General features: G+C 43.1%; 2 protein-coding genes across 7 annotated transcripts in view; one reads left to right on the top strand and one right to left on the bottom strand.

Annotated features, from left to right (window-relative positions):
* CTPS2 (CTP synthase 2) overlaps positions 1-25,298 on the bottom strand; it is a 113,323-nt gene that overhangs the window by 30,755 nt on the left and 57,270 nt on the right. For all 6 annotated transcript variants that reach the window (XM_024988274.2, XM_005228455.4, XM_015461787.3 and 3 more), the window contains one exon: positions 8,819-8,915. In XM_024988274.2, the coding sequence (XP_024844042.1) occupies positions 8,819-8,915 (97 nt within the window). The remainder of the gene's footprint in view (positions 1-8,818; positions 8,916-25,298) is intronic.
* On the top strand, positions 19,004-23,092 carry S100G (S100 calcium binding protein G). Its single transcript, NM_174257.3, has 3 exons — positions 19,004-19,049; positions 19,577-19,720; positions 22,832-23,092. The coding sequence occupies exons 2-3, from the start codon at positions 19,586-19,588 to the stop codon at positions 22,934-22,936; spliced, it is 240 nt and encodes a 79-aa protein (NP_776682.1). The 5' UTR covers positions 19,004-19,049; positions 19,577-19,585; the 3' UTR covers positions 22,937-23,092.

Raw genomic sequence — 25,298 nt, 5'->3', positions numbered from 1 at the left:
CTTCCCAGAACCTTGTCCTGTACTAATTAGACATTATAGGAGCTAGAGCTCTCTATGTCTATGCAAGAATTTGCCACTGTTTGTCTAATTCAGAGACCCCAAGAGGCTGCCCAGAGTACAGATTTTTGGTATATTTGGCTTGCACATTGTTGGCAAATACATAGTGTTTTTATTTCTTAAATAAGTTGCCAACATTTAAAAATCAGGAAGATTTCTCATAAAACTCTGGATTTCCAGATTCTCTTAAAAATTCAGAAGGCTGGCAACAGTGAATCCACAGCTCTTCATGTGACTATCAGCTGTAGCAGTTACGCTTTTGATGGGTCAAGTGCTTGTCAACCTGTCCCAGGCCTGACCACTCCCTATGGCCTCTCCTACTCTGAGGCCCACTGTAACAGCCACTGATTGTTGGGCTTGCTGCTGCTGCTGCTGCTGCGGCTAAATCACTTCAGTCGTGTCCGACTCTCTGCGACCCCAGAGACGGCAGCCCACCAGGCCCCGCTGTCCCTGGGATTTTCCAGGCAAGAACACTGGAGTGGGTTGCCATTTCCTCCTCCAATGCATGAAAGTGAAGAGTCAAAGTGAAGTTGCTCAGTCATGTCCAACTCTTAGCGACCCCATGGACTGCAGCCTACCAGGCTCCTCCATCCATGGATTTTCCAGGCAAGAGTACTGGAGTGGGTTGCCATGATTGTTGAGCTTAAGCCATGGCATTTCCTACATTTGGCCATGTGACTCATTCACATTCCCTACCTGGACCTACTGGCCCAGCTGCTCAATCCAAGGTTGATTCAGCCTCCCTCTCAAGCCAACCACCTGGTTTCTATGGGCTTTCAGAAGCCAGGGGTGGGTTCTTCACTCCTTGAACCTCCAGCTCTCCTCCATAAGACGCTCCCCATGAAACCTGGAAGCCCATTTCGGGGCTCTGGACATGAGGAGGCTCAGCTCTGGGAGCTGTTCAGGGGTTTCCATCCCCTCTTTGATTAAGGTCTATCCATTTGGCAAACTGAAGTGGTCAAGAGTTCAGGTTCTTAAATCAGCTCAGTCACTTTCTAACAGGTGACTTCACCGTGGTGCCATGCTGTTCTCTTGTGCAGAATGCTGCTAGATCCCAGGGGTATCGAAAGGGATAACTGAAAAAGATGCCCATCGTGTCCCAGTGATTAGTGCTTAGAAAGTGCACAGTCTGGGCCAGCTGCTATCTTTCTCCTCCACTTTTAACTTTTGGATTTTAGCAAATCAGCCCTTTAATTTTTAGAAAACATCTAATTTTATTTTTCATTATCTGCTTTTATCTCAGTTTTCTATTATGAAAATGCAAATTTTCTAGTTTAATATTTTCAAAACTCTTTCTTAGATTTTCTGCATTCTTCTGCTAGACCATAATAGCAGGTTGGGAGCCAGGAAACCAGAACAGGGGGGCTGGAGAGAACCCACAAGATGAAGGGGCTGCCTACCCACAACTCCTCGGCTGGCCTCTCCTTCCCTCCCACCATCCCCGTGGGAGTCCATTCTTAACGCAAGGCACTCACTGAAGTTTACCCCGAGCTCTGAGAGAATCATAGGTCAATACAATAATCTCTCCCCATTCACGATCCTAACACCACACTTGAATAGTGTTTCCTGTGCCAGGCGCTCTTCTAAGGACCCACAGACATAACTGAGTTAGCCCTCACAAGGCCCCCCACGAGGCAGCAGCTCTTCTGATGTCGATTTTCTACATGTAGAACTGAGGGTAAGCAGCCACAGCCAGTGACTGAGAGCTGGGGCTGGAGGGTGCTCTGATGGAGTGGTGTGCTCCACTGTAACCACTGTGGCTGGGCTGCTCAGGAAAGAGCTGGGCCAGTAAGGGAGACATAAATGCTTTCATCCCTTAGATTAACGGAGCTATGTCCCAGCCCTGTGAACCCCCCTATCCACAAACACACTTCGCTGGGAAAGCCCCAGCAACTGGCAAGAAGCAGCCAGAAAGAAAAGGGACTCCTAGTGTGTGCTATCCATGGGGTGGCAGAGAGGCTGGCCCACCCCTCTTCCAAAGCCCACCATGCTCCTTTCAAACTCCTGTCTCAGTACAATACGTTACCCCGGCACAGCCTTTCTGGGTCCCTAAATCACTGGTGACTTCTTTCAAACTGTTTTTTAAATCACTTCATTAACCCAGCCAAGGTTTTTTGTGTGGCGTGGTTTTTTCTCAAACTTCCTAACAATCTAATCACACCACAAACTGGAAGCTGTTTTTCTCTGTCAACACTGGGATAAGAGATAAGAAAGCTAAAGCAGTTATTCTGGCCTGAAAATGTCTTCCCCTTATCCCCATCTCTTTCAATTCTTTCCAGTTTGAGATTGAACCTCTGCATTTCCAATGCCATGAATTTTACCCAGATCCTTAGGAAATGGCAACCCACTCCAGTACTCTTGCCTAGAAAATCCTATGGACAGAGGAGCCTGGTGCAAGCTACTGTCCATGGGGCCACAAAGAGTTGGACACGACTGAGTGACTTCACTTTCACTTTCACTTTAGTACAGGGACTCACTCAATACCTTCCTAACTGGCCTCTTGCCTATGTTCTCTCAAAACAAAAATCTCTTTCTGTTACAGTAAAGGAGAAGTAAGCCTTTCAGTGAAGTTGTCCTCCTTATTATGAGGAAACACAGACAAGGTCCTCAGAAGGAATTACATCTTTTCCTAAACTATTCAGTTTCCACCTGCTGCATCCAGACAGCTTCCCTGGCCTCTTCAGCCTAGACTCTGCTGCACTGGCTAGTGGCTAGGGTCACTCTGGGGGGATCTCCCCAGTCTCCTCTGCCAGCTGACGTCTGCCAGCATCGTCCCCGTGTTGTCTGTCCTGAGGATGAGGGTCATGTTAGAACTCTGCTGGGAAACCACCAGGATCTGGTCTCCAGTTGCAGGCACTGCACTGCTCCTAATTCCTTCCATTATGTCGTGCTGTGTCCACCACTGGACTGGACACCTCTGGAGGGCAAAATAGCATCCACTCGATTTTAACAATTCCACAGCCCCACACACACAGTGCTCAATAGCTGGCTCTCTCCCTCCTCTGCCTCCAGAGAGCTTCCTCAGCACCCTCCCTGCTTCCAGCCCTGTGCATTCCTGATTCTAAAGGCCAGGGTACTGTCTTGGAGGGCAGAGTTACACGGACTGCATACACCATTTGGGACTGCTTTAAATTGGGTTTACCCCTAGCACTGCACACCCACACCAGATTGTGCAGTATTTAAACATCCTATGTGAATGGTCAAAATGATGAGTACCTTCTGCTGGGTGGCTTCCCCCATGGTGGCTCAGAAGGTTAAGCGTCTGTCTACAATGAGGGAGACCCAGGTTTGATCCCTGCGTCGGGAAGATCCCCTGGAGAAGGAAATGGCAGTCCACTCCAGTACTATTGCCTGGAAAATCCCGTGGACAGAGAAGCCTGGTAGGCTAGAGTCCATGGGATCGCAAAGAGTCGGACACGACTGAGCGACTCCACTCTTTCTTTCTGCTGGGTGGCAGTTTGGTTTAAAGACCACACTTGACATAGACAAAACAGGCTTCCTTTCCTGGATGTCTTAGCAACAGGTCTGGGACCTGACCAAAAAAATTAAGCCAGGGGCCTATAATATTTTGGAGACACTGTCCAACAAGTTGTCAGCTGTCCTCTGAAAGAGCTCTGAACACTGTCTGAATTGCTTTGTACTTTACTATGTCCCCAGCTCTCACACTCAATTGAGAGTCACAAGCAAAATGATAAAGTTTATTTCTGAAATCTTAAAACCTTCTCATATCAGAGAGTGTTTTCCCCGGCTCTCCTCTTACCTGAGCCTGACCCCTCTCTAGCCACACCTCATTCTACATTTCTCACTCTTCAAAGCACCCCACTTAACACTTAACTGCTCTGCACTGTATCCCCCTACTTTTCAAAAGTCATCTAATGAGTTAATCAACCAAGTAATGTTTCACTATAAGCAGACAAGTCCTACCATTGACATTCCCAGATAAAATATGTGTGGTTTTTCTAAGTGAGGTGTAATTTACACCTCAGTTAAAATATAATATACAGATCTAAAATGTTTAAATAAAATATACAGATCTAAAGTGTCTGACAAGTGTAACAATCCTGAAATATGTATTTAAAGAGTTACATTTTTGGAGAGTGATCATAATGGTGGGTTGTAGAGCCAGGGCCATGTGTTCCAGTAGAAGACTAGAAACGGTATGAGAAGAGTGGTCGGGGCCTTCCACCCCACCCACCCACAGTGAGCTGTTTCACCTGTGGGCCCTCTACTTCCTCCGGTGATCAATACAAAGACTGGACCGAATGGCTTCAGAAAGCCCTCTTGGACTTATTCTGTCACTAAATAGGATATGTAGGCAGGCAAGCAGACAAGCAGGGAGCTATCCTTGAATGTTCCCGAGGAGGGTAGCAGCCTTGAGGCCTAGGCCTCCCACTTCAGTTAGCCTGTGCTTCTTTTGTTTAGATCAGGTTTCTGTAAGCCATGGCAAACCCCAAGGCAGAACAGGAATCCCCTGACTTTGTTCAGCCCTTGAACTAAGAATGGGTTTTACATTTGCAAATGGTTGAAAAAAGCCAAAAGAAAAATAATATTTCATAATGCATGAAAACTACATGAAATTCACATATCAGGTCCCATAATAAAGGTTCATTGGAATACAGCCAAGCTCATTCATTTGCATATTTGCCTATGGCTGGTTTCACAGTACAACAGAGTTGAGTAGTTGCATCAAAGGCCACATGGCTCCAAATTGAAAATATTTTCTATCTGGCCCTTTTCAGAAAAAGTTTAACAACCCTTGCTTTAGACCCTCTAAGTAATAGACTGCAGGCTGGTATCACTCTGTCTTCCCATGTTTAAGTAGAGACTTCAGGATAGATTTCCAGGAACTCTTATTTCTAAAAACCCTTGAACCAGCAATGGGCAATTCCCTACACACTGTCATTAGTCCCTTAATAAGAAAAAGCCTTTGCAGACAAAGATAACACATATATACAGAATACAGGGTAGGAGTGATCCTCTGGGAATACATTTCTTATAAACAGAATAAATGATGATTAGTAGTACATTTGTCCAAATCAATTCACTCCTATAACCTCTACTTTAGAAAACTCAAGTTCAACTCATTAAGTGCATACATAAAATATGTACAGCTTTTTGTATGTCAATTATACCTCAATAAAATGGTTTTAAAAAAGAAAAATCAAGTTCACAGTTTCCACAACGCTTAAGGAACTAACATGTGACTAAGGAAGAACAAGGAATTGGTCTTGATGAATATAAAAATGAGAATTATCAGACTTCCCTGGTGGCACCGTGGGTAAGAATCTGCCTGTCAATGGAGGGGACACAGGTTCAATCTCTGGTCCAGGAAGATTCCACATGTCTTGGAGTAACTAAGCCCGTGAGCCACAACTATGAGCCTAGGAGCTGCAACTACCAAAACCTGTGCATCTGGAGCCTTGCTCCACAACAAGAGAAGCCATCGCAATGAGAAGCCTGTGGACCACAACAAAGAGTTAGCTCCAGCTCGCTGCAACTAAAGAAAGCCCGAGTGCAGCAATGAAAGAAGACTAAACAGGCAAACAAATTTTTTAAAAATAAAAATTAGAATCACTTTAATAACCCAACCATCCCTGGATTAGGAATCCAGTCTACTGATATTGTTAGGCTTCGGTCTTACTTCAAATACTTCTTCTTTTACATGTCCTAAGTAGGACTAAAAGAAGTCCTACTTCTTTTACTAAAAAAAACTTTACCTTTCTGTTTTTCCATTTAATCCACAGCATTTCTTTTTTTTTTCTTTAATCCACAGCATTTCAATCACTGGCCTATAAATCAAATTTAAATAAAGAATGAATAGCATCAGGAATTCCCTGGTGGTGTGGTGGTTAGGAGTCTGAGCTTCCACTGCTAGGAGCCCAGATTCAATACCTGGTCAGGGAATTAAGGTCCTACAAACCATGTAGCACAGCCAAAACTAAATAAATGTATTTATTTTAAAAATGAATGATTGGCATCAAAATGCTTTCCATCAAAACCATAAATTATTCTCATAGGCAATATAAGCAAATGTATTCTTTTTATTTATTTTTGGCTGTGCTGGGTCGTGGTTGCTGTACGGGCTTTTCTGGTTGCAGTGAGGGGCTGCCCTCTAGCTGTGGTGCATGGGCTTCTCATTGCGGTGACTTCTCCTGTTACAGAGCACAAGCTCCAGGGGCGTGGGCTTCAGTAGTTGTGGCGCATGGGCTCAGCAGTTGCAGCTCCCAGGCTCTAGAGCACAGGCTCAGAAGTTGTGACACACGGGCCTAGCTGCTCCACAGCAGGCAGGGTCTTCCCAGACCAGGGATCCAACTCGTGTCCCCTGCATTGGCAGGTGAATTCTTCACTATTGAGCCACCAAGGAAGTCCTGTTCATACCATTCTTACAGAAATGTGTTAATTAGGGAAAACAAAAGCCTACAAACAAATGAGCTGACTAGAGGGGAAAGGAGAAGGCAATGGCACCCCACTCCAGGACTCTTGCCTGGAGAATCCCAGGGATGGAGGAGCCTGGGAGGCTGCAGTCCATGGATGGGGTCACGAAGAGTTGGACACGACTTCACTTTCACTTTCACTTTCATGCATTGGAGAAGGAAATGGCAACCCACTCCAGTGCTCTTGCCTGGAGAATCCCAGGGACGGGCGACTCTGGTGGGCTGCCGTCTATGGGGTCGCACAGAGTCGGCCACGACTGAAGTGACTTAGCAGCAGCAGAGGGGAAAAAAGTCCTTGAAAAGAAATATGCCAGCTTGGTTTAAAAAAAACAACCCCTACAAAAGAAAATGCCAATAGGGGAAAAAACACTATGGTGATATTTATTTTTATATTTTTATGACAATCAACAGAGCCATGGTCATATCTCCAACACAACCTTTCTGGAGACCTGTGGAAAACCTCACACAGGTGGGAAGGCAAAACGGTATGTCTCCTGGGGACCACAAGTTCATATACTCACATGCCTTTTGCAAACTATGAAGCATAATTGAAATTTAAGGCAGGCCTGAAAGCAAACCAAATGTCCATCAACAGATGACTGGATAAACAAAATGTGGTCTATCCATACAACAGACTATTATTCGCCCATAAAAACGAATGGAGTTCTGACACACGCTGCAGTGTACATGTGTCTTACAACATTATGCTAAATGAAAGAAGTCAGGAAATCCCGTTCCATTTATATGGAATATCCAGAACAGGCAAATCTATAGAGATGGTTAACAGACTAACATAATAGGCTTAGGGCCAGAGGGGGAAGGGTGGGGATAGCTAAAGGGAACAAAGTTTCTTTTTGAGGTGATAAAAATGGTCAAAACTTGACTGCAATGATGGTTACCTAACTCTGTGAATACAACTAAAAAAAAAACAAAAACAGTGATTTGTACACTTTTAAAAGATGAACTGTATGGTATGTAAATTATATCTTAATAAAGCTCTTTAAAATTTTTTCAAGGCAGGCAAAAGATGTTAATTAAGCAACAAGTTTTGGTGATGTGTTTAAGATTCATAAAAATCGTCAATGCTATTTTTATGTCTACTGTAAAGAAAAACAAATCCTAAATCAGTCTTATTTCCATCAAGACAGCTAAAAATTTTAAGTATACTGAACACAATGCTTTTTGAAAAAAGCTTAGTACAATTATAACTGATCTTTTACAGCAGATACAACTTTAAAAGATGAAATTTCCCACTAACCATCTTTGCCTCTTAGACTACTATTTGAACAGAGTTTCAGAGTATCTGGAAACATCCAAAAGCCAAAGAATCGCTGCTAATACCTATGAAGAGAAAAATTTCTTACAACACTGGCTTCTCATCCAGACAGAGAAGGGAAGTGTGTACACTTTGAAACTTGTCCTTTTTAAAATTTCTTTCTTGCTAGGAAGCTTTATATTTCTTAGAAGTTGTTTATCAGCCTTAAAGGAGAAACTCATATTTCTAGTCTTATTACGCTTCGGGTGAAGAAGGCATTTTTCTAAGGTTTTCTTATAACTTCACAGGAACAATGCTGGATTCCCGAGATATCTGGGCTCCTGCCTCGGCATCTGGCCCAGGGGTGGTGGGGGTGTGTGGGGGGAAGGCGAGCAGGGGTGGTCTGTCCTGGCCACCACTCGATTCTCCATAATCGAGCACAGTGCACATGGTACAGAGTAGACACTGAGATACATTTATCAAGTTGAATCAAGAGCTTGGGGTTACATCAAGTTATTCTCAAATCATTTTCATTTACAGGGAAAAGTTCCACAGAAATTTGAATAACCTTATCGGGAATAGAAGATCAGCAACTATCAGATGCTGAGGCACATCATATTTTCCTCGTCCCATGCTGGAGCCACTCAGGGAACAGAGAAACAGACTTCTGAGACATAACTGCCCCTTCTCAAGAAGTTCGGAAATTAGTGGCTCAAAGCAGTCAGACATGAAACAGTTAAACAGGGAGCCCGTTTCCATGCAGTGGAGAGAACAGTGGATTCACCAGAACTGAGCTGGAATCAGGACCGCCCCGGTGCAGGGTCATCTCCAGGAGCGTGGGTAAACACAAGCAGCCCACTGGCCAGGGTGTGGGGGAGAGGAAATAGAAGGGGCGGGCACGTGTGCTCTACCCACCCTTCCAGGGAGAGGGATGGGGATGCAGAAGCGGGGAGGCCAGAGGCAGGGAAGGGATGAGGGGGTGGAACGGGAGAGCTCCAGGAGGGCTGTGGCCCAGCACAGCCGTGCAAATGATGCCTGCCAAGTTAGAAAACAAATAATCTGAGAAACTTACTTAATATTGAATTTTCAGTTTTGAAAACAGTTCTTCTTATTCCCAGCCTCATCGTTCCTCCCAAATTGCCAGGGTTGTGCTCCGGCATATCAATCACCTTAGAAAACAAAACAAGCCCAGTTTTGGATCTTGCAAATACATTATTTTCCAAATTTCAAGCTTTATTTTTAGGGGATGCTCACCGAGTAAGGATGTTCCCTAAAAAATAAAATTCGATCGTTTCTTCCAATTTTCCTATACAAACACGGTTATGCTGCCTTTTCGTCTCTGCTTCTCATCTTTCATTCAAATCACAGGTACAAAATTTATTGGGAGCATCTTCATGACCTCCCTCCTGTCATTATTCAAACTCAGTTTTGGTCAATGTTCACACTTCAAGTTCTGGCCTTCTGGGACCTTCCACGTTGGTCTTCATGTCCCTCATAATAATAACCCTCTCCTGCTGCCCACTCCATTTCCTAAAGATTTTCTAAAAGCAAATGGCATTAATACAGTCAGCTATTGGTATCTGCAGATGCCAAACCCATGGACATGGAGGGCCGACTGTACTTATCCACAGAAAATCTTTAGAAGGATTTTTTTTTTTTTTTTGGCCCGCGCTGCGGCATGCAGGATCTTAGATCCCCAACCAGGAATCAAACCCATGTCTCCTGTAGTGGAAGCACAGAGTGTTTAACCACTAGACTTCCAGGGAAGTCTTCTAGAAGGATTCCTTTTATTAAAAATATATATCATCTATTCTAGCATATCCCATAGCTCAGAAACTTAAGCATCACCCTGGATCTCCCTCTCCTTCATCCCTCACACCCAACGTATCGAGTCCTATCCACTTAGCCACTCCAGACTTCCTGCATCCATCTATAGTTCCTACTACACCCATTACCATAGCCTTTCACCCAGGCTGCGGCCAGAGCTCACCAACTAGCCACACCCCACATTTACACCCCCTCCCCCCCCTCTATCCTGCACACTGCAGGCAGAGTGGTCATGGGATTTCTCCTGCTTGAAATCCTTGACTACGTGGTAGTGGCCCAGCCGAGCCCTTCAGCCTCACTTCCCATGACTTTACCCTCCCACCCTGAGCTGGTCACCAAGCCCTCCTTCAGTTCAAGTGCATCTTCTTTCCTGCCACCAGGAGGACTTTGAACATCTCTCACTCTCCTACTTTCTTTTCCTAAATTAATCCATCCTTAACTTTAAGGTCTTAGTTCAATATGAGCTTCCCGGGAGCTGATCCTCCCAGGCGTCACAGCCTAGTTGGGGTCCTCTAGCAACATGTTCCCGGTCACCGTGTCCCCTTCAGTTTGTGTGAAGAGTGCTTTGTGTGCTAGACTGTGAATCTCTAAGAGCTGGGCTGCTTTTTGCTTTTACCATTGCATTCCCAGCCCCTAGCACACATGGAGCTGGCAGCTGGTGTGCACTGAATGGATGCACAGAGGACTGAATGAACTCAGAACAAATAATTTCAGATTTATCTTTAGGATTAATTCACAGAAATGCAGAAACACGTGATTTTTATGAAAAGCCTGTTCTGGTTCGTCATTGGTCTATTTTCTCAGTTCTGTTCACTACAATCTCATGGTTTTACTTCACCTTTTAAAAGTTGTTAAAAGAGACTATAGTTGGGTGATTTAACCTGTTCTAATGGAATTGCTCAAGTTTCCTCTCATAAAACCTTTCTGTCCTTGTTTTTTTTCTATACCACCTAGTGCTCTACAGGAAACCTTGACAACTGGAATTTTCCAAGAACCTGTCTGATCTTATCAATGTCCCAGGACTTTCTGAGCCACCTGAACCCTGTGGCCCCAGTATACTGTAAGAGTCATTGCGGGGAAGGGGTGGAGAAGAAAACCTGACTACCTGCCTTGGCAGACGAAGTGCTCAGTTCTGAAGTGCTCTTGGCCTTGGCATGTCTTTCCTATCTTCCTGGGTCAGCTAATTACAGCTAGATTAAGTATTATGGGAGTGAGGTGAGAGAGGGCATTAGCTTCCAGTTCAGAAAGCTGAACTGTTAATAAATGCCCAGCCCTTTGGGTATTTTCTACAAAAGAGCAGATAAGACTATACTACCTGCCACAGACTCATAAGAAGTCCTAGACTGATTCACAGCTTCAATTTCCACTTCAGTTGAAGACAATCTGAACCCTTTAGGAAGACTACAGCAATAAACTCCCCTGGTTTCTTCTTGTAAGTGTAATGTGATGCTTCAAGTCACCCTTACTTACTGTACTGGGTTTTTCCACTCAGGAAGAGTGGCTTTTTCAGTTATTATTAGCATGCTTGGAATTCAAGGACTGTTCTGGTATAAATCACTGAGAATGGAGTCAAATGAGCCAACTAAGAATACGAATCCTGCCTTACTGCTTACTTACTTGGGATGAATCTGACAAACACAAGGCCAGAAAACACTTCCCAAAGAGGTATTTCCAAAAGCTAAATGTAGTGGGCACAGGGCTGCCTAAGGGTCTTAAATATTCCTCCAACATAGGGGGAAGTCTGGAAATTCCTGAAAGAGCAATATAAGAATATTATTTAGATACATGAAGGTAAATATCAAGAGAAACAGCTATAAGAGTTGAGGGTGGTAGAGAGAAGGTGAAGATTACTGGATTTTTTCATTATAGACTTTTTGCAATTGTTGGCTCTTTCAACTTTGAACACAGCATTACTTTAACAAAAATACAAATTGAAGGCCCAAATGCTGAAATATATCATGTAGGCCTTCCTTCCACTAGGGTATTTGTTCACATTATCCCCACTGTTTTCATAGCAATAAGTAAGACCTTCTCCTGAAATGATAGCACAGAAAGAAATCCCAAGGTGTAACTGCCATGGTGACCCTCCAATTAAAATATGCTACCATAGAAACCATCAGAGAGGCCAAGAAAATGTTAGAGAAAAGATGGGGGAGCAGATGGAAGTAGCTTTCCAACTCTGAATGATGCTCTGAACAGCACTGAAAGAAGAAAAGCAGAGCAAGAACCGACGGGAGGCCTCATCCAGTGGATGCCCATCACACACTCAGTAGAAGAATGTCCAGGCCAGGCACCAGCTGGGGAGAACACAAACACACCAGAAGGGGACAGCTGGGGAAGGCAGAGAACACAGGGCACTTCTGGCCACGCCTGGCCCAACCATCTGCCTTGCAAAGTTGTCAGGCCATCCTACCAGATCTAAAGATGACAATAAGACTGCCTCTCAGGTTACAGGTGACCTGATTCAGCAACAAAATTAAGGAAACCATCTGTGTTCCTGGCAGTCCTTCCACAAAAAGCCTGAGAAATAGGAGAACATCACAGTTTCAAAACATATCTTTTATCATTACTGGAGTGGTTAAAGAAAAGGATCTCAGAAATCGTTTAGTTTTAATCCCCAACATTTCCAAAATACCCTAGATTTTGCATCTAAGAGGAAAGGTCTCTACCGTTGCAAAAAGGGTCGCCTTTGCCCATTCTGAGCGTGCCTAAATACAAGCTGTCACGTGATCTCCACTATAGCTCCATCCTTTCTTGGAACGGAGCCATAGACCAGAAGAAAAATAAAAAAGGATCAATAAGTAACGAATATTGGTGTTGATAAAGCTTTAGGAGATGTAAAAGTGTCATGTAAGGATAAACATGGCCCTAATTAACCTTTACCAAAGTTTCTGCAGCCCACGATAAAAGTGTAATGGTTTTAAGACTTCAGGAGCCCTGGGTGCCTTACACAAGAAAGTCTAGGGAAGTTAGCCTCCCTTATCAAAAATGAAATTCCTTTTTTTTTTTTGGCCACACTGCATGGCTTGTGGATCTTAGTTCCCCAACCAGGGATTGAACCCAGGCCCTCAGCAGTGAAAGCACAGAGTCCTAATCACTGGACTGCCAAGGAATTCCCAAAGATGGAATTCTTAAATGGCAGTGTGAGAAAGAGCGCAAGCTTTCTGACCTACCTGACAGATCCCTGATAAGCCCAGCTTCTCCCATGTCCCTGGCCTCTGGACATTTCATTGGGGACACTCAGGGAGGCTATCTCCCAGCAGATTGTCTCCAGTAGCTAGCCAGCTAAAACAGCCTCCATCATTGCAGATCAAATATAAATCCTCCCATGTGACACTCAGGTTCCACCTCATTCAGGAACCATCTATGCTCTTCCTACATATTCTAACCTGTGGAGAAGGCAATGGCACCCCACTCCAGTACTTTTGCTTGGAAAATCCCATGGATGGAGGAGCCTGGTAGGCTGAAGTCCATGGGGTCGCTAGAGTCGGACACGACTGACGACTTCACTTTCAATTTTCACTCCATGCATTGGAGAAGGAAATGGCAACCCACTCCAGTGTTCTTGCCTGGAGAATCCCAGGAATGGGGAAGCCTGGTGGGCTGCCGTCTCTGGGGTCGCACAGAGTCGGACACGACCGAAGCGACTTAGCAGTAGCAGTAGCAGCAGTGGTTTCTACCTCAGCTTGGACAAGTCCATAGCCAATGGCACCTCTGCTTCCCTCCCCACAACTCCACTATGTACATATTGCCTCTTCACTACTTTCCCTGAGATGACTTCTCCCCACCATCCCACATGGGCTCCTGCTTTAGGGGCACCCTCCAGTTCTCCTTATCACACCATACTTAATACCAATGTTGTGCTCACCCTATCAGAGAAATGACCTACACATTGTTAATTCATTTCAAGTAAGTGGTAGGCTGAATAATGGCTTCCCAAAGACATCCAAGTCCATGTCCCCAGAAACTATGAATATGTTGCCTTCCATGGCAAAAGGGACTTTGCAAGCCTGCTTAAATTAAGGCTTTTGAGATGGGAAGACTATCTGGGGTTATCTGGGTAGGCCCAATGTAACTACAGGGTCTTCATAAGAGGAAGCAGGAGGGTCAGAATCAGAGATGGAGATGTAACAATAAAACAGGTCAGAGTGAAAGGGAGAGAGGGAGGTTGGAAGAGGCCACGTGGCTGGCTTTAAAAATGGAGGAAAGGGCCATGAGCAGGCAGTCTCTAGACGCTGGAAAAGACAAAGAAATAGATTTTCCCCTAGAGCCACCAGAAGAAATGCAACTCTACCAACCCACTTCTGAGCTCCAGACCTGTAAAAAAAAGTAAAGTTGTCACTACATTGGTGGTAATCTGTTACAGCAGTGATAGGAATCTAACATAGTCCTTTACTGTACACAACTTTAACCTCTTCAATCATTTCATATATGCATCTCCTCTCAGAAACTAAAGTATGATGTTCTCACACACAAGGAGTAGATCTTCTTTAGCTCCACCAGAGTTCAGCACAGTGTCAGGTTCGGATCAAGCACTCCATCATTAAATCTCCCTGGATTTTAATTAAAAATTAAGAGAGGAGGCCCACGGACTGGTCAGTGAGCCTACATGGAGTAGAGAGTCTCTGAGACCAAGTTGCAGACAGAAGGGGAGGGGCAGTGGCCTGCTCTGAGGCTGAGGCACACTGCACCCAAGCCCAGCTCTCACCTGATACACATGATACAGGGCCAGCACTGCCCTGCAGCCTCAGGGCAGCGTGAGGATGGAATCTTCAATGGTCAAAGTATTGAGCAGTCTTAGAAATATGTACATATTTTCCAGCTTTTGAAATCTGGTTTTTTCCATCAGTAAAGAAGGTCTATGTTATTTACACCAGGAAAAGAAGACTCATACCTTCCAGGTGTGATTATGACACAAGTCTAAGTCCTACCTCTGGGCCTCACACTAACATTGTTGATCAGCTCTCCTCACAGAAACCTACTCCTGGGACCAGGCAGGTGACATGGTGGCTGAGAGTGCAGCCTGACCTCAGACTTGAATTCCAACTCTGCCAGTTCCCAGTGATGTGCGACCTTGACTGGGTCCTTGCCCATCTCCATACATGAGCATCCACTTCACAGGGATGCTGTAGAACTTCTGGAGCTAACAGGTCATGTGTGGAGGCAGCTTCCCTGGTGGCTCAGTGGTAAAGAATCCACCTGCCAATGCATGAGACACGGGTTCAATCCCTGGTCCAGGAAGATCCTACATGCCGTGGAGCAACTAAGCCCATGTGACACAACTACTGAGCCTGTGCTCTAGAGCCACAACTACTGAAGCCCACAAGCCTAGAGCCCGTGCTCAACAACAAGAAAAGCCACTGCAATGAGATGTTTGAGCACCACAGCTAGAGAGTAGCCCCCCACTCATCGCAATTACAGAAAAGCCCGTGCAGCAACAAAGATTCAGTAGAACCAAAAATAAACTAAATAAATAATTTTTTTAATTAAAAAAAAGTGAAAGTCGCTCAATCATGTCTGACTCTTTGCAACCCCATGGACTCTACGGTCCATGGAATTCTCTAGGCCAGAATACTGGATTGGGTAAGCTGTTCCCTTCTCCAGGGAATCTTCCCAACCCAGAGATAGAACCCAGGTCTCCTGCATTGCAGCCGGGTTCTTTACCAGTTGAGCCACCAGAGAAGCCCAATTAAAAAAAAAAAAAGCAGCCTTCAATAGTCATGGGTTAGGAGGAACCCAGGGCAAAGGCTAGAAGTGGAAGGTGAACACCATCATGGAGGTGGGTAGAGGGCTCCCTTTTATGGACAGCAGTGCTTTGGAAGTCGGGATTTCTTCCAGACCTCAGCATCAAAGAAAACAGGAACTCAGAGACAGCACTTCATACCCATTTTGCTATGCGGGGCCCAGAGGCGCTTTCTGAGGCACTGCTGTTGTGGCCTTTGAGTAGAGTAACCTGGCCACCAAAGCCTGTGGTAGCCCGAGCTTGTAAAGTAAGTTACTCTCAGCTTTCCTAGGAAAAACTGAAGTCTGTCCAAAGATCAAGCAATTGAACAGTCAGGTGAAATAACCTTTGCCTCTCCATTTTTCCATTACCCATCTTGTGCCTGTCATTTTTTCCACTTTCTCTGGTTTAAAAATGCACTCTTTTGAACACACCCTGTATTTATCGCCCATCTCCATATATTTTTAGTTAATGTTTCATAAGAATATCTATTGGTGGATTTCATGTTTCCCACTTCAGGTTTACCCCCATGCTTGAGTCTACAGGTGAAGAGAAAAATAAGAGACAAGAGAGGTCACTGGCAGAGGTGAGCAAGTAACAATACAAGAGGATCAATGGGGTGTTTTTCCAGTTCTGTGAGCGTTTGCTGTGGTTGTTCAGTTGCTAAGCCGCGTCTGACTCTTTTGCGACCCTATGAACTATAGCCCCCAGGTTCCTCTGTCCATGGGATTTTCCAGGAAGAACACTGGAGTGGGTTGCCATTTCCTTCTCTAAGGAATCTTCTCAACCCAGGGATCAAACCCACATCTCCTGCATTGGCAGGAGGATTCTTTACCACTGAGCCACCAGAGAAGCCAAGCCCTCCGTTAGCGTTTACTACAAGCCTAACTTCTGACAACAAGCAGCACTGGGCCTGCTTTAATCAGAGGTTCTCCCTTGAAACTAGAGATAGGAAGCCTAAAAGACTGTTAACCAATACTGTTTCAAATGTTTTTCTTAGAGTTAGTTTTATATACACACATGCTCACACACGTGTCATATATACAATATGTCATGTGTTATAGATAATATGTATTATGTCATACAATATATACTTGTTAAAATCATATAGATATACTGTTATTAAGATCATATATAATTATTAAAATCATTTCTTTGGGATGTCCCTGGTGGTCCAGGGGCTAAGACTCTGTGCTCCCAATGCAGAGGGCCCGGGTTTGATCCCTAGTCAGGGAAACAGATCCCACGTGCCACAAGGAAAAGATCCCACATGCCACAAGGGGAATGAAGTAAATATTTTAAAAAATCATTTCTTCAATATAGACTCAAGAAATAAAACAATTACCATGTTGATTTTAGCTCACAAGTGCTAATTTGAGAGAACAGATGATTTAAGATGCTGTATCAACCAATGATGAGATGTGAATACAGGCTGTGACAACGAATGGCACTTTGGTTGTGCAGGAGGATGTCTTTGCCCTTAGTAAATAAGATGCTGAGGTATTTAGTGGCTGTCTGGATGTCTGTAACTGATTCTCAAATGGTTGAGGCGGGAAGGGTTGTCCATAGAAAAAGAAAGCAAATGTGGAAATGTTAGTAACTAGTAAATCTGAGCGAAAGTTGGGTTGGTATTCATTGACTTTTCCTAAAAATTTTCTGTAGATTTGAATCTTTAAAAAAAAATGTGTTATATGAAAAACATATTTCTTTTCATAACCATTCAACAAAAGCCTCCTTCCTCCCAGGTAAAACAGAGCGTAAGTATAAAAACCTGAGAAATTCTCTAAAATCTTGATTAAAATACATTACCAAAATCAGAACACTATTTTTTTATATTTTACAAGTAAAAGCAAAATGCCTGTCTTTAAGAAGTGAGTTAACACACAATCAGTACTATGCATGGAAGTGTCTCAGTTGCTCAGTCATGTCCAACTCTGCAACCCCATGTCTGTAGTCCACCAGGCTCTCCTGTCCATGGAATTCTCCTGGCAAGAATACTGGAGTAGGTTGCCATGCCTTTCTCCAGGGGATCCTCCCAACCCAGGCATCGAACCCACGTCTCCTGCATTGCAGGCAGATGCTACCATCTGAGCCACAGGGGACCCCACTGATGCATATCATAGTCAAATAATCTGTAATAAAGGCTAGAATAACATACACAAGACAGCTAAAATACATGGAATGATCAAGGCTCAGGATTGGTGGGAGCTTTCAAGAAATTCTATACATAAGATTTCACATTTGTTCTTCAAGGTAAGTAAGGCCTTAGAATTTTAGAACTGAAAAGCACAGAGAGAAATATAGTGCAATATTTCAATCCTGAATCTGTACATAATATAACAAAGGGTCAGAGGAAAATAAATTAAAAATAGAAAAGGTCCATAAAAGTATGGATGTATACAAGTATTTAAATGCTTGTAAGTGCTTTTAAAGTTGATCTGGAACCCCTTCTTGTGAGTTACAATCAGTATTGGAATAATGTTCCCGGGAAATGTCCTAATTCTTTCATGAAACTCTTTCCAAGAGAAATAAAATTAGTCTCCAATTTTAAATCCTGGCAGTTCCAAAAGTTTTAAGTAATTCCAATTGAATAAAAGTAAGTCAACTGTTTTCACAAGTTTTTAGAATGATTAACAAAATAGATTTGGCAAGGAAAAACAATGAAGAAATTAAAAGCACATATGGGAACAACAAATAATGAAAAAGCTGAAAAAAAGACCATGCTACTCGGCAATATTGCTTTGCCAAATGAAATCACAAATTATTGTGTATCTTCCTCCCACCCCCACTTCTTAAATCTGCTTCTTGATGATACTTTATTCATTATTATTTAAAAATTTAAGCCGCTTCGGGTAGCAGAGTCCGGGGAAGGGGCGGCAGGTGCCATGTCGGAGCCCCAAAGGAGGCAAGAAGCCCCTGAAGCAGCCCAAGAAGCAAGACAAGGAGATGGACGAGATAAGGCTTCAAACAGAAACAGAAGGTAGGGTAGAAGAAACTAAAAATAAGAGCTGAAAGCTAAGGCCTCGGGGAAAGGCTCCCTGGTCATGGGTTCCAGAATTAAGAAATCTGGAAAAAAGTAAGCTGTCCCTTGTGTCTGAGGCAATGATGACCCTTAGTTCCATTTCTGTGCAAACATGTGGATTCCTTGCCATAATATCTGTTGCCATCTATAGCTAGAATGAAGTGCTGTCTTGGAAACTATTATATTTAAGAATAAACTTTGTAATAAATAAATAAATAATAAATAATTTAGGCACCTAATATGCACAAAGAGACTTTAAAGGCTACACATAAATTTTTAAAACTATTTAGTATTTGATCTTTTATTTCAAAATTTTTTTCTTGATGTGCAGAAAATTATTTTTTTCAAAACTAAATAGGAAACTAAATTAAAAAAACCCAACCCTTCATATTTGAGCTTTCTGAAATATGAACAGTGAGAAAATATCCTAATTCCACTTTGGAGAGAAAATATAATCTAAGGAGTAAAGAATCCAAGCGTACTCTTGGGACTCTGAACCATTAAGTAACCATCGAGGTGGCCCTTTATTGGATCTTGACCTTAATTATGAAGTTCATGCAGTCTTAAGATTGGGTTTCAAAAACCATTAATAATTACCCTTAAATGGCAAACAAAAGGAAAATTTCACAATCAGGGTGGTGTGTCTGTTAAGACTATAAAAGTCACAGGATCCGGTTCAGCTCCTCACACTCCTATTTGGTTCTTCTAGCTGCCTCACTGCTGAACGGCCAGGTAAGTGTGCTTTTAGTACTACCTGTAGCTCTTTCTGCTTCCTTTCAGAATGGTGTGAAAGACCATGGTCTAGAGAAAAAGTGGATTTGTGCCATCTAAAGATATTACCAGTAACTTAAGAGGCTAGAAGCTGTGGTCAGGTTTCTTCAAGACCACAGCCTACAGTGTGCAGATCAGGTACAAGTGAAGAATGTCATAATTACTAGTAAAAGTATTTGACTTCAAAGCCTATCTTCTAACAGATGTATTTGACTTCAAAGCCTATCTTCTAACAGATGTACTCTAAGAACAGACATTTCACATACTATCTAAGATGATTATTTTAAAAACACATTCATTAGCAATCACTGGTACATTGCCATTTCCACAGTTCCTACCCTCCTCTCTCTTCCTCCTCTTCCTTTTTATCTCCTCCCCTCCCCTTTTGTTCTCTCTCACGTTGCCCAAAAGCACTCAACTCCTGCTGGCTATCATCAGTATGAAGTACTCTGGCTTTCTGGTAAATTCATTGTTTTCCCAACTTACAGGACACCAAAATGAGTGCCAAAAAGTCTCCAGAAGAACTGAAGGGCATTTTCGAAAAATATGCAGCCAAAGAAGGTGATCCAAACCAACTGTCCAAGGAGGAGCTGAAGCTACTGCTTCAGACGGAATTCCCCAGTTTGCTGAAGGTGAGTGCACCACCGCAGAGTCCACTGACAGGGCAGGGATCGTGGGAAGGGCGGGGAGAAGAGAGGACTCAGGGAGAGGCTAAGGTCCTCGATGACACTGATCAGAGCTCCATTTGGAGCAGAGCACCCAGCAGCCGAGGTGTGGGCATCACCTGAGAGAGGACACTTGAATGCGTGCCTTCCTCCTCTGGGGCAGGCTACATTTCAGACGGCAAGCTCCTAGAAAGAACGGGCTCTGCCATCTGTCACCCCCAGCCTTGACACACAATTCCCGAGGTGCCCAGTCATAGTAAACAGAAGCCACGATTGTACTTTTACCAAGATAGGTTTGGAAGACCCCCAGGTTGCCAAGCAAACATACTAAGTCCTTCAGTCTGGGTTCGGCACCTCTGTGTCAGGCTTTAGGAAAACAAAGAGACCTGTACAATTATAGAAGTTGGACTTGGATGTGCTTCTCTGTTATAGGTAGGATCTCTCAACTAGACCAACACTTAGTTGGCAATCTGTTAAGGAAACCGGCTTCATGCTGATAAATTGCCCTCCTGCGACACCCATTTCTATTTCAAAAGCATTTACATTTGTGTTAAGCACCTAAGTTTGTGTTAATGAGCAACAATACATTTCTAAACAACTTTCAGGAAAGGATTACATTTCCCCAGCCATAAAGTTTCTCATCAAAACCATCCCAGAGTTGTCAAAATCAAAACGCATCTAGAGGCAATAAGAAACAGGGAAAAACTGATTCTCTTTGCTCCTATACCCTTTCTTTCCCTTGGAACTAAAAATCATCTTCAAAATGGAAGCAACTGTGCAACTAACTGTTACATTTGACTTGGTCCCTATTTAGCTCTAACTTGAGAATCTGGTTCTCGTATTTTAACCAGAAATGTCCCTTTTGCCAATAAGACGACATGTGAGGTTTCTAGTTTTAGTTGTTGAGGTTTCTGTTTCTAGTACTAAAAAGCGAAGTAGCTGAATTTGATGACCTTATAATCAATTTTCTTACAGTTAAAATGTGAAATAACTTTTAAAAAGTTAAAGGCACTAGCAGAACAAGAGACTTTCTAATTAAAAACCAACATTTCTGAGAAAGATTTAACTTTTAAAAAAACTCTTAAATTTTTCCAAAAGGAATAAAAATAATAATAGGAATAATAAAAAAATTAAGAAAAAGAAGAAAAATAATAATCTGATAGGAAAGCCTAGGCAATCTAGTCAAGTTGTTTTTAAAGGTAAGATTGGTGAACTTTTCTGCATTTTTCTATATTTTATGTATTTCCTATAAAAAGCACATATGACTTTTCTAATTTGGATAAAGGTAGAATGACTAGTGGTAAGTTGTGAAAAATCTACATATGAAGTCATGTACTGATTGTATTTCCATACAGACTTTTTGTAAAACAGGTGTTGAATAGCTTACAGTTCGGTCTTGTGAGCATAGCTTAAGTGTCAAATGTCTTTGTAGGAATCTTAGGGGTTAAAACATACCTTGATGTAGAGATTTGCTGCACAACAATGTGAACACACTTAACATTACTGAACTGTATACTTAAAAATAGTTAAGCTGGGGAATGTTATGTGTTTTCTACCAGAATTCAAAAAAGGTTTTTGAAGCTGACTTACAAACTAAACTGCTATTTCAATAGGTTTCCTGGATACCATTTTGCCAAAGAGACTCCTTACCTTAAATTCAGAGTTGTAATGGCTTTGCGATTAGAGTTTTATGGTAGTGAAGGGGCTCAGAACAAGTCTCCCCGAAATATGCCACTTAAGCATGGAGATTATTTTGAACTAAAAGGAATCAAAACCCAGAAGATTCAGGGAAAGCTCTTTACCTCCCACTCAACTGCCTAAATTTACATTGGAAAGGGGAGCCTGTCCCAGGAAGAGAGCTCTTGCTATAGATTCCTTTTTTCCTTAGAAATGTATAACAGGCTAAACTTTTGTTTTCCAAACATCTCTGCCTTCCTATGAATGGCCTTCCTTCCCTTTGTATCCTTAGCTCAGGATGTTATATAAGCCTCAGTTACCTGGTTGCCCTTTGGGTCTCAAATTTTTATGGGTACCCCATACGTTATATAATTAAACTTGTTTTTCTCCTGTTAATCTGTCTGTGTCAATTTAATCAATAGACCAGCCAAAGAACCCAGAAGGGAAGGAGGGAAATTTTTCCACCCCTACAGCAAAGACAAAATTAAGTCTGCTTAAGTCACTACAGCAATACCAGGAGACGAAAGGGAGTCGGGCTGAACACGATCTGATGTTTTGATAACAAGCAGTGGTTCTCTGAGTGGTTGGTTCTCAGCATCAGCACTGCCCAGGAACTTGTTGGAAATATAGATTCTCAGATCTGACTCCAAGCCTAGTGAACTGGAAGCTCTGGGAGTAAGACCACCAATCACCTTGGGTTTACTAAGGTCAGCAAGCCTGCCTACCTGGTGTAAGAACCACTGAGCCAAAGTCACCTTGCGTAGAAGTGGGCTGCAACACACGATTTGGGGGAAAAAATGGGATGGTTGCTAATCAAGGGGTTGAGCTCTAGAGTCAATGTTTGAACCCCAATCCCCTTCTTACCAGCTGGGAGCCCTGGGCAAGTCGTCTCAAAGCCTGTTTCCCCATCCGTAATGTGGATCTCCCCTACAAGGCAGCTGGGAGAATTACACAGGCTAAGGAAAAGCTTTGTCATAGAGCTGGCCCACAGCAAGCCCCTGGTCATATGCTGGCTCAGCCCTGGAGCTGGATGCTGACCTAGCTCCCAGGGAAACCTTAGAGCAGGGCCCCTCAGCAGCCAAGTGAAGCCCTGGGACTTCTCAAAAGAATGATTTAGATTACAAAGGAAACCAAATATTTTAAAATATGCATTATTAATTTCAAAATAATAAATGTGATATAGTTGGTTGTTTTTTTTTTAAATGGGGGTGGTAGTCAGCTCTGTGACATGAAGCAATGCTACAACTAAAGTTTTTTTTTTTTCATCTCTCACTGTCAGTAACATGTGACTGAAAACTCAGTTGCCTTCTTGGAACACAGATGTGGTGTCTAATTTAATGTGCAGCAGTAACTGATTTGTTTCTCCCCCTTTTATATTCCCTCTTTTTTGTCTAAAACCAGGGTCCAAGCACCCTCGATGAGCTTTTTGAAGAACTAGACAAGAATGGAGATGGAGAAGTTAGTTTCGAAGAATTCCAGGTGTTGGTGAAAAAGATATCCCAGTGAAGGAAAGAAAAAAATATCATTCTCAGTACTGGAAGAAGAGTGCCTGGGATGTGGTCCTACTCTGTACAAAACCACCAATGTCACCACTTAATTCTTGACAATTGTAATGATCCAACACTGAGGTCTAATTACTGAATAAAGAAATCCTCAAACATGTCTCACCTTGTCAAGTACTGACTCCTGTAGCTTACTAGATTTGAAAGTAACCTTAATTTGATGTATCTAATTTACAGATCTATAAAGTAAAAAAAAAAGAGGGGGGCCCAGAATAGTTCATGATCTTGACCAAGACCACAAAAATGGTGGCAGAGACTTGGAAAGAATTCTGATGAGTCAAACCAAATCCCTTCCTCCACTTGTCCACCAGAATAACCTTCTCCCTGCTCTCCCTCTGCAGCCATGCAGGGGATCACATCATTCCCAACATCAACTCACATTCCACTCTAGTCAATGGGTAGTAAGAAACAGACTTCACAGAACAGACACTTGTCTTTAAAGTCATCTCCCAGCACCAGCTGTGCCTTTTCAATCACTGATCCTCTGGGGGAGCAGAAGGAACACAGGTCCAGAGAGTCAGTTTTACTCCATGACCGAACAGGTGGCCTTGGTTCTGGTATGTGATGTGAAAAATAAAAAGGACAGGAAGGCAGGGCCCTCCAAATCTGGCATCCTGTGCTGCCGGGATTCTGGGTATCTGAGAAGCAGCTAGCCCTCAAGTTCCACAAGCTGAGTCCAGTTCAGGGGAGGGAGGGAGAGACTGGGGAACGTGGGAGGAGACTAACTTTCTTCTGCCCCTCACCTGACAGTTAAAATGAGAAAGCCATATGAGTACAAGCTGGTCATGATAGCCCACGACAGTGGTGCCATGGAAGCCAGGTTTTTATCCTGACCTCCACTCTCCTCTCCTCAGAAACACCAGCAAATTATCAGTGCTGCACACATTCTCTTTGATCAGCATCTTGACCTTTCTGTTCATTATCACCCTCCTAATGAGCCTCATTAAACATTTTTTTCCCAATCACCCTTCCAATGAGCATGAGCTAAAAAAAATTCTCTGAAAGGACACACACACACACAAAGAGTATCAGTGTTTACATGTCAGTTAGTGTTTACATGTCTAGTCCCCCTAAAACTGAATCCCCCTGCTGAGTTTATGATTAACCTATTAAAATCTTCTTTTTCCCAGGGATTCCCTGGCAGTCGAGTGGTTTAACACTTTGCACTTCCACTGCACAGGGTGAAGGTTCAATCCCTGGTTGAGGAACTAAGATCCCACATGCTGAGCAGTGTGGCCAAAAAATTTAAAATAAATAAGTAAAGATAAAGCAGACATAAATCTTAACAGTGGTAGAACATTTTTAAAAATTCTTTTTTCCCTTTCTCATCCCTTTTGAGCTCAATCCTGTGCTATCTGAACGCTAATCAACCAGAGTCAGAGGACTGCAAGTGCTCCTGTGGATAGCATCCTTAAAGCACTCAGGTTGTTTCTCCAGGGCAAGATGAGCTAACAGATCATCCCCTCCCCAAGATCAGCTGGCCAAAGACTCAGAAACCTTAGACATCCTGACTTCTGAAACTGTGATTAACAAATGTCACAAGGCAATGATTAACCGCAGTATTTTTTTTTTTTGGCCACACCAAATGGCATGTGGGATCTTAGTTCTCAACCAGGGATTGAACCCAAACCCCATATAGTGAAAGCACAGAGTCCTAAGCACTGGAGCACTAGGAAAGGCCCTAACCTCAGCCTCTTTGTTCTTGCCTTTTAAAAGGAAGACCAAGTTGGAGAGGATCTGAGGTTTGTCTCCCACTCCCTTTCCTGGCGCCTGCAATAAACCCTTGCTCTTGAGAAACCTGTATGCAGGTCAGGAAGCAACAGTTAGAACTGGACATGGAACAACAGACTGGTTCCAAATAGGAAAAGAAGTATGTCAAGGCTGTATATTGTCACCCTGCTTAGTTAACTTACATGCAGAGTACATCATGAGAAACGCTGGGCTGGAAGAAGCACAAGCTGGAGTCAAGACTGCCGGGAGAAATATCAATAACCTCAGATATGCAGATGACACCACCATTATGGCAGAAAGTGAAGAGGAACTAAAGAGCCTCTTGATGAAAGTAAAAGAGGAGAGTAAAAAAGTTGGCTTAAAGCTCAACCTTCAGAAAACTAAGATTATGGCATCCGGTCCCATCACTTAATGGGAAATAGATGGGGAAACAGTGAAAACAGTGTCAGACTTTATTTGGGGGGTGCTCCAAAATCACTGCAGATGGTGACTGCAGCCAGGAAATTAAAAGACGCTCACTCCTTGGAAGGAAAGTTATGACCAACCTAGACAGCACATTAAAAAGCAGAGACATT

This window comes from Bos taurus, chromosome X (genome assembly GCF_002263795.3).
Source record: "Bos taurus isolate L1 Dominette 01449 registration number 42190680 breed Hereford chromosome X, ARS-UCD2.0, whole genome shotgun sequence".
NCBI classification, from domain to species: domain Eukaryota; kingdom Metazoa; phylum Chordata; class Mammalia; order Artiodactyla; family Bovidae; genus Bos; species Bos taurus.
This window is presented reverse-complemented; position numbering and strand designations above follow the sequence as displayed.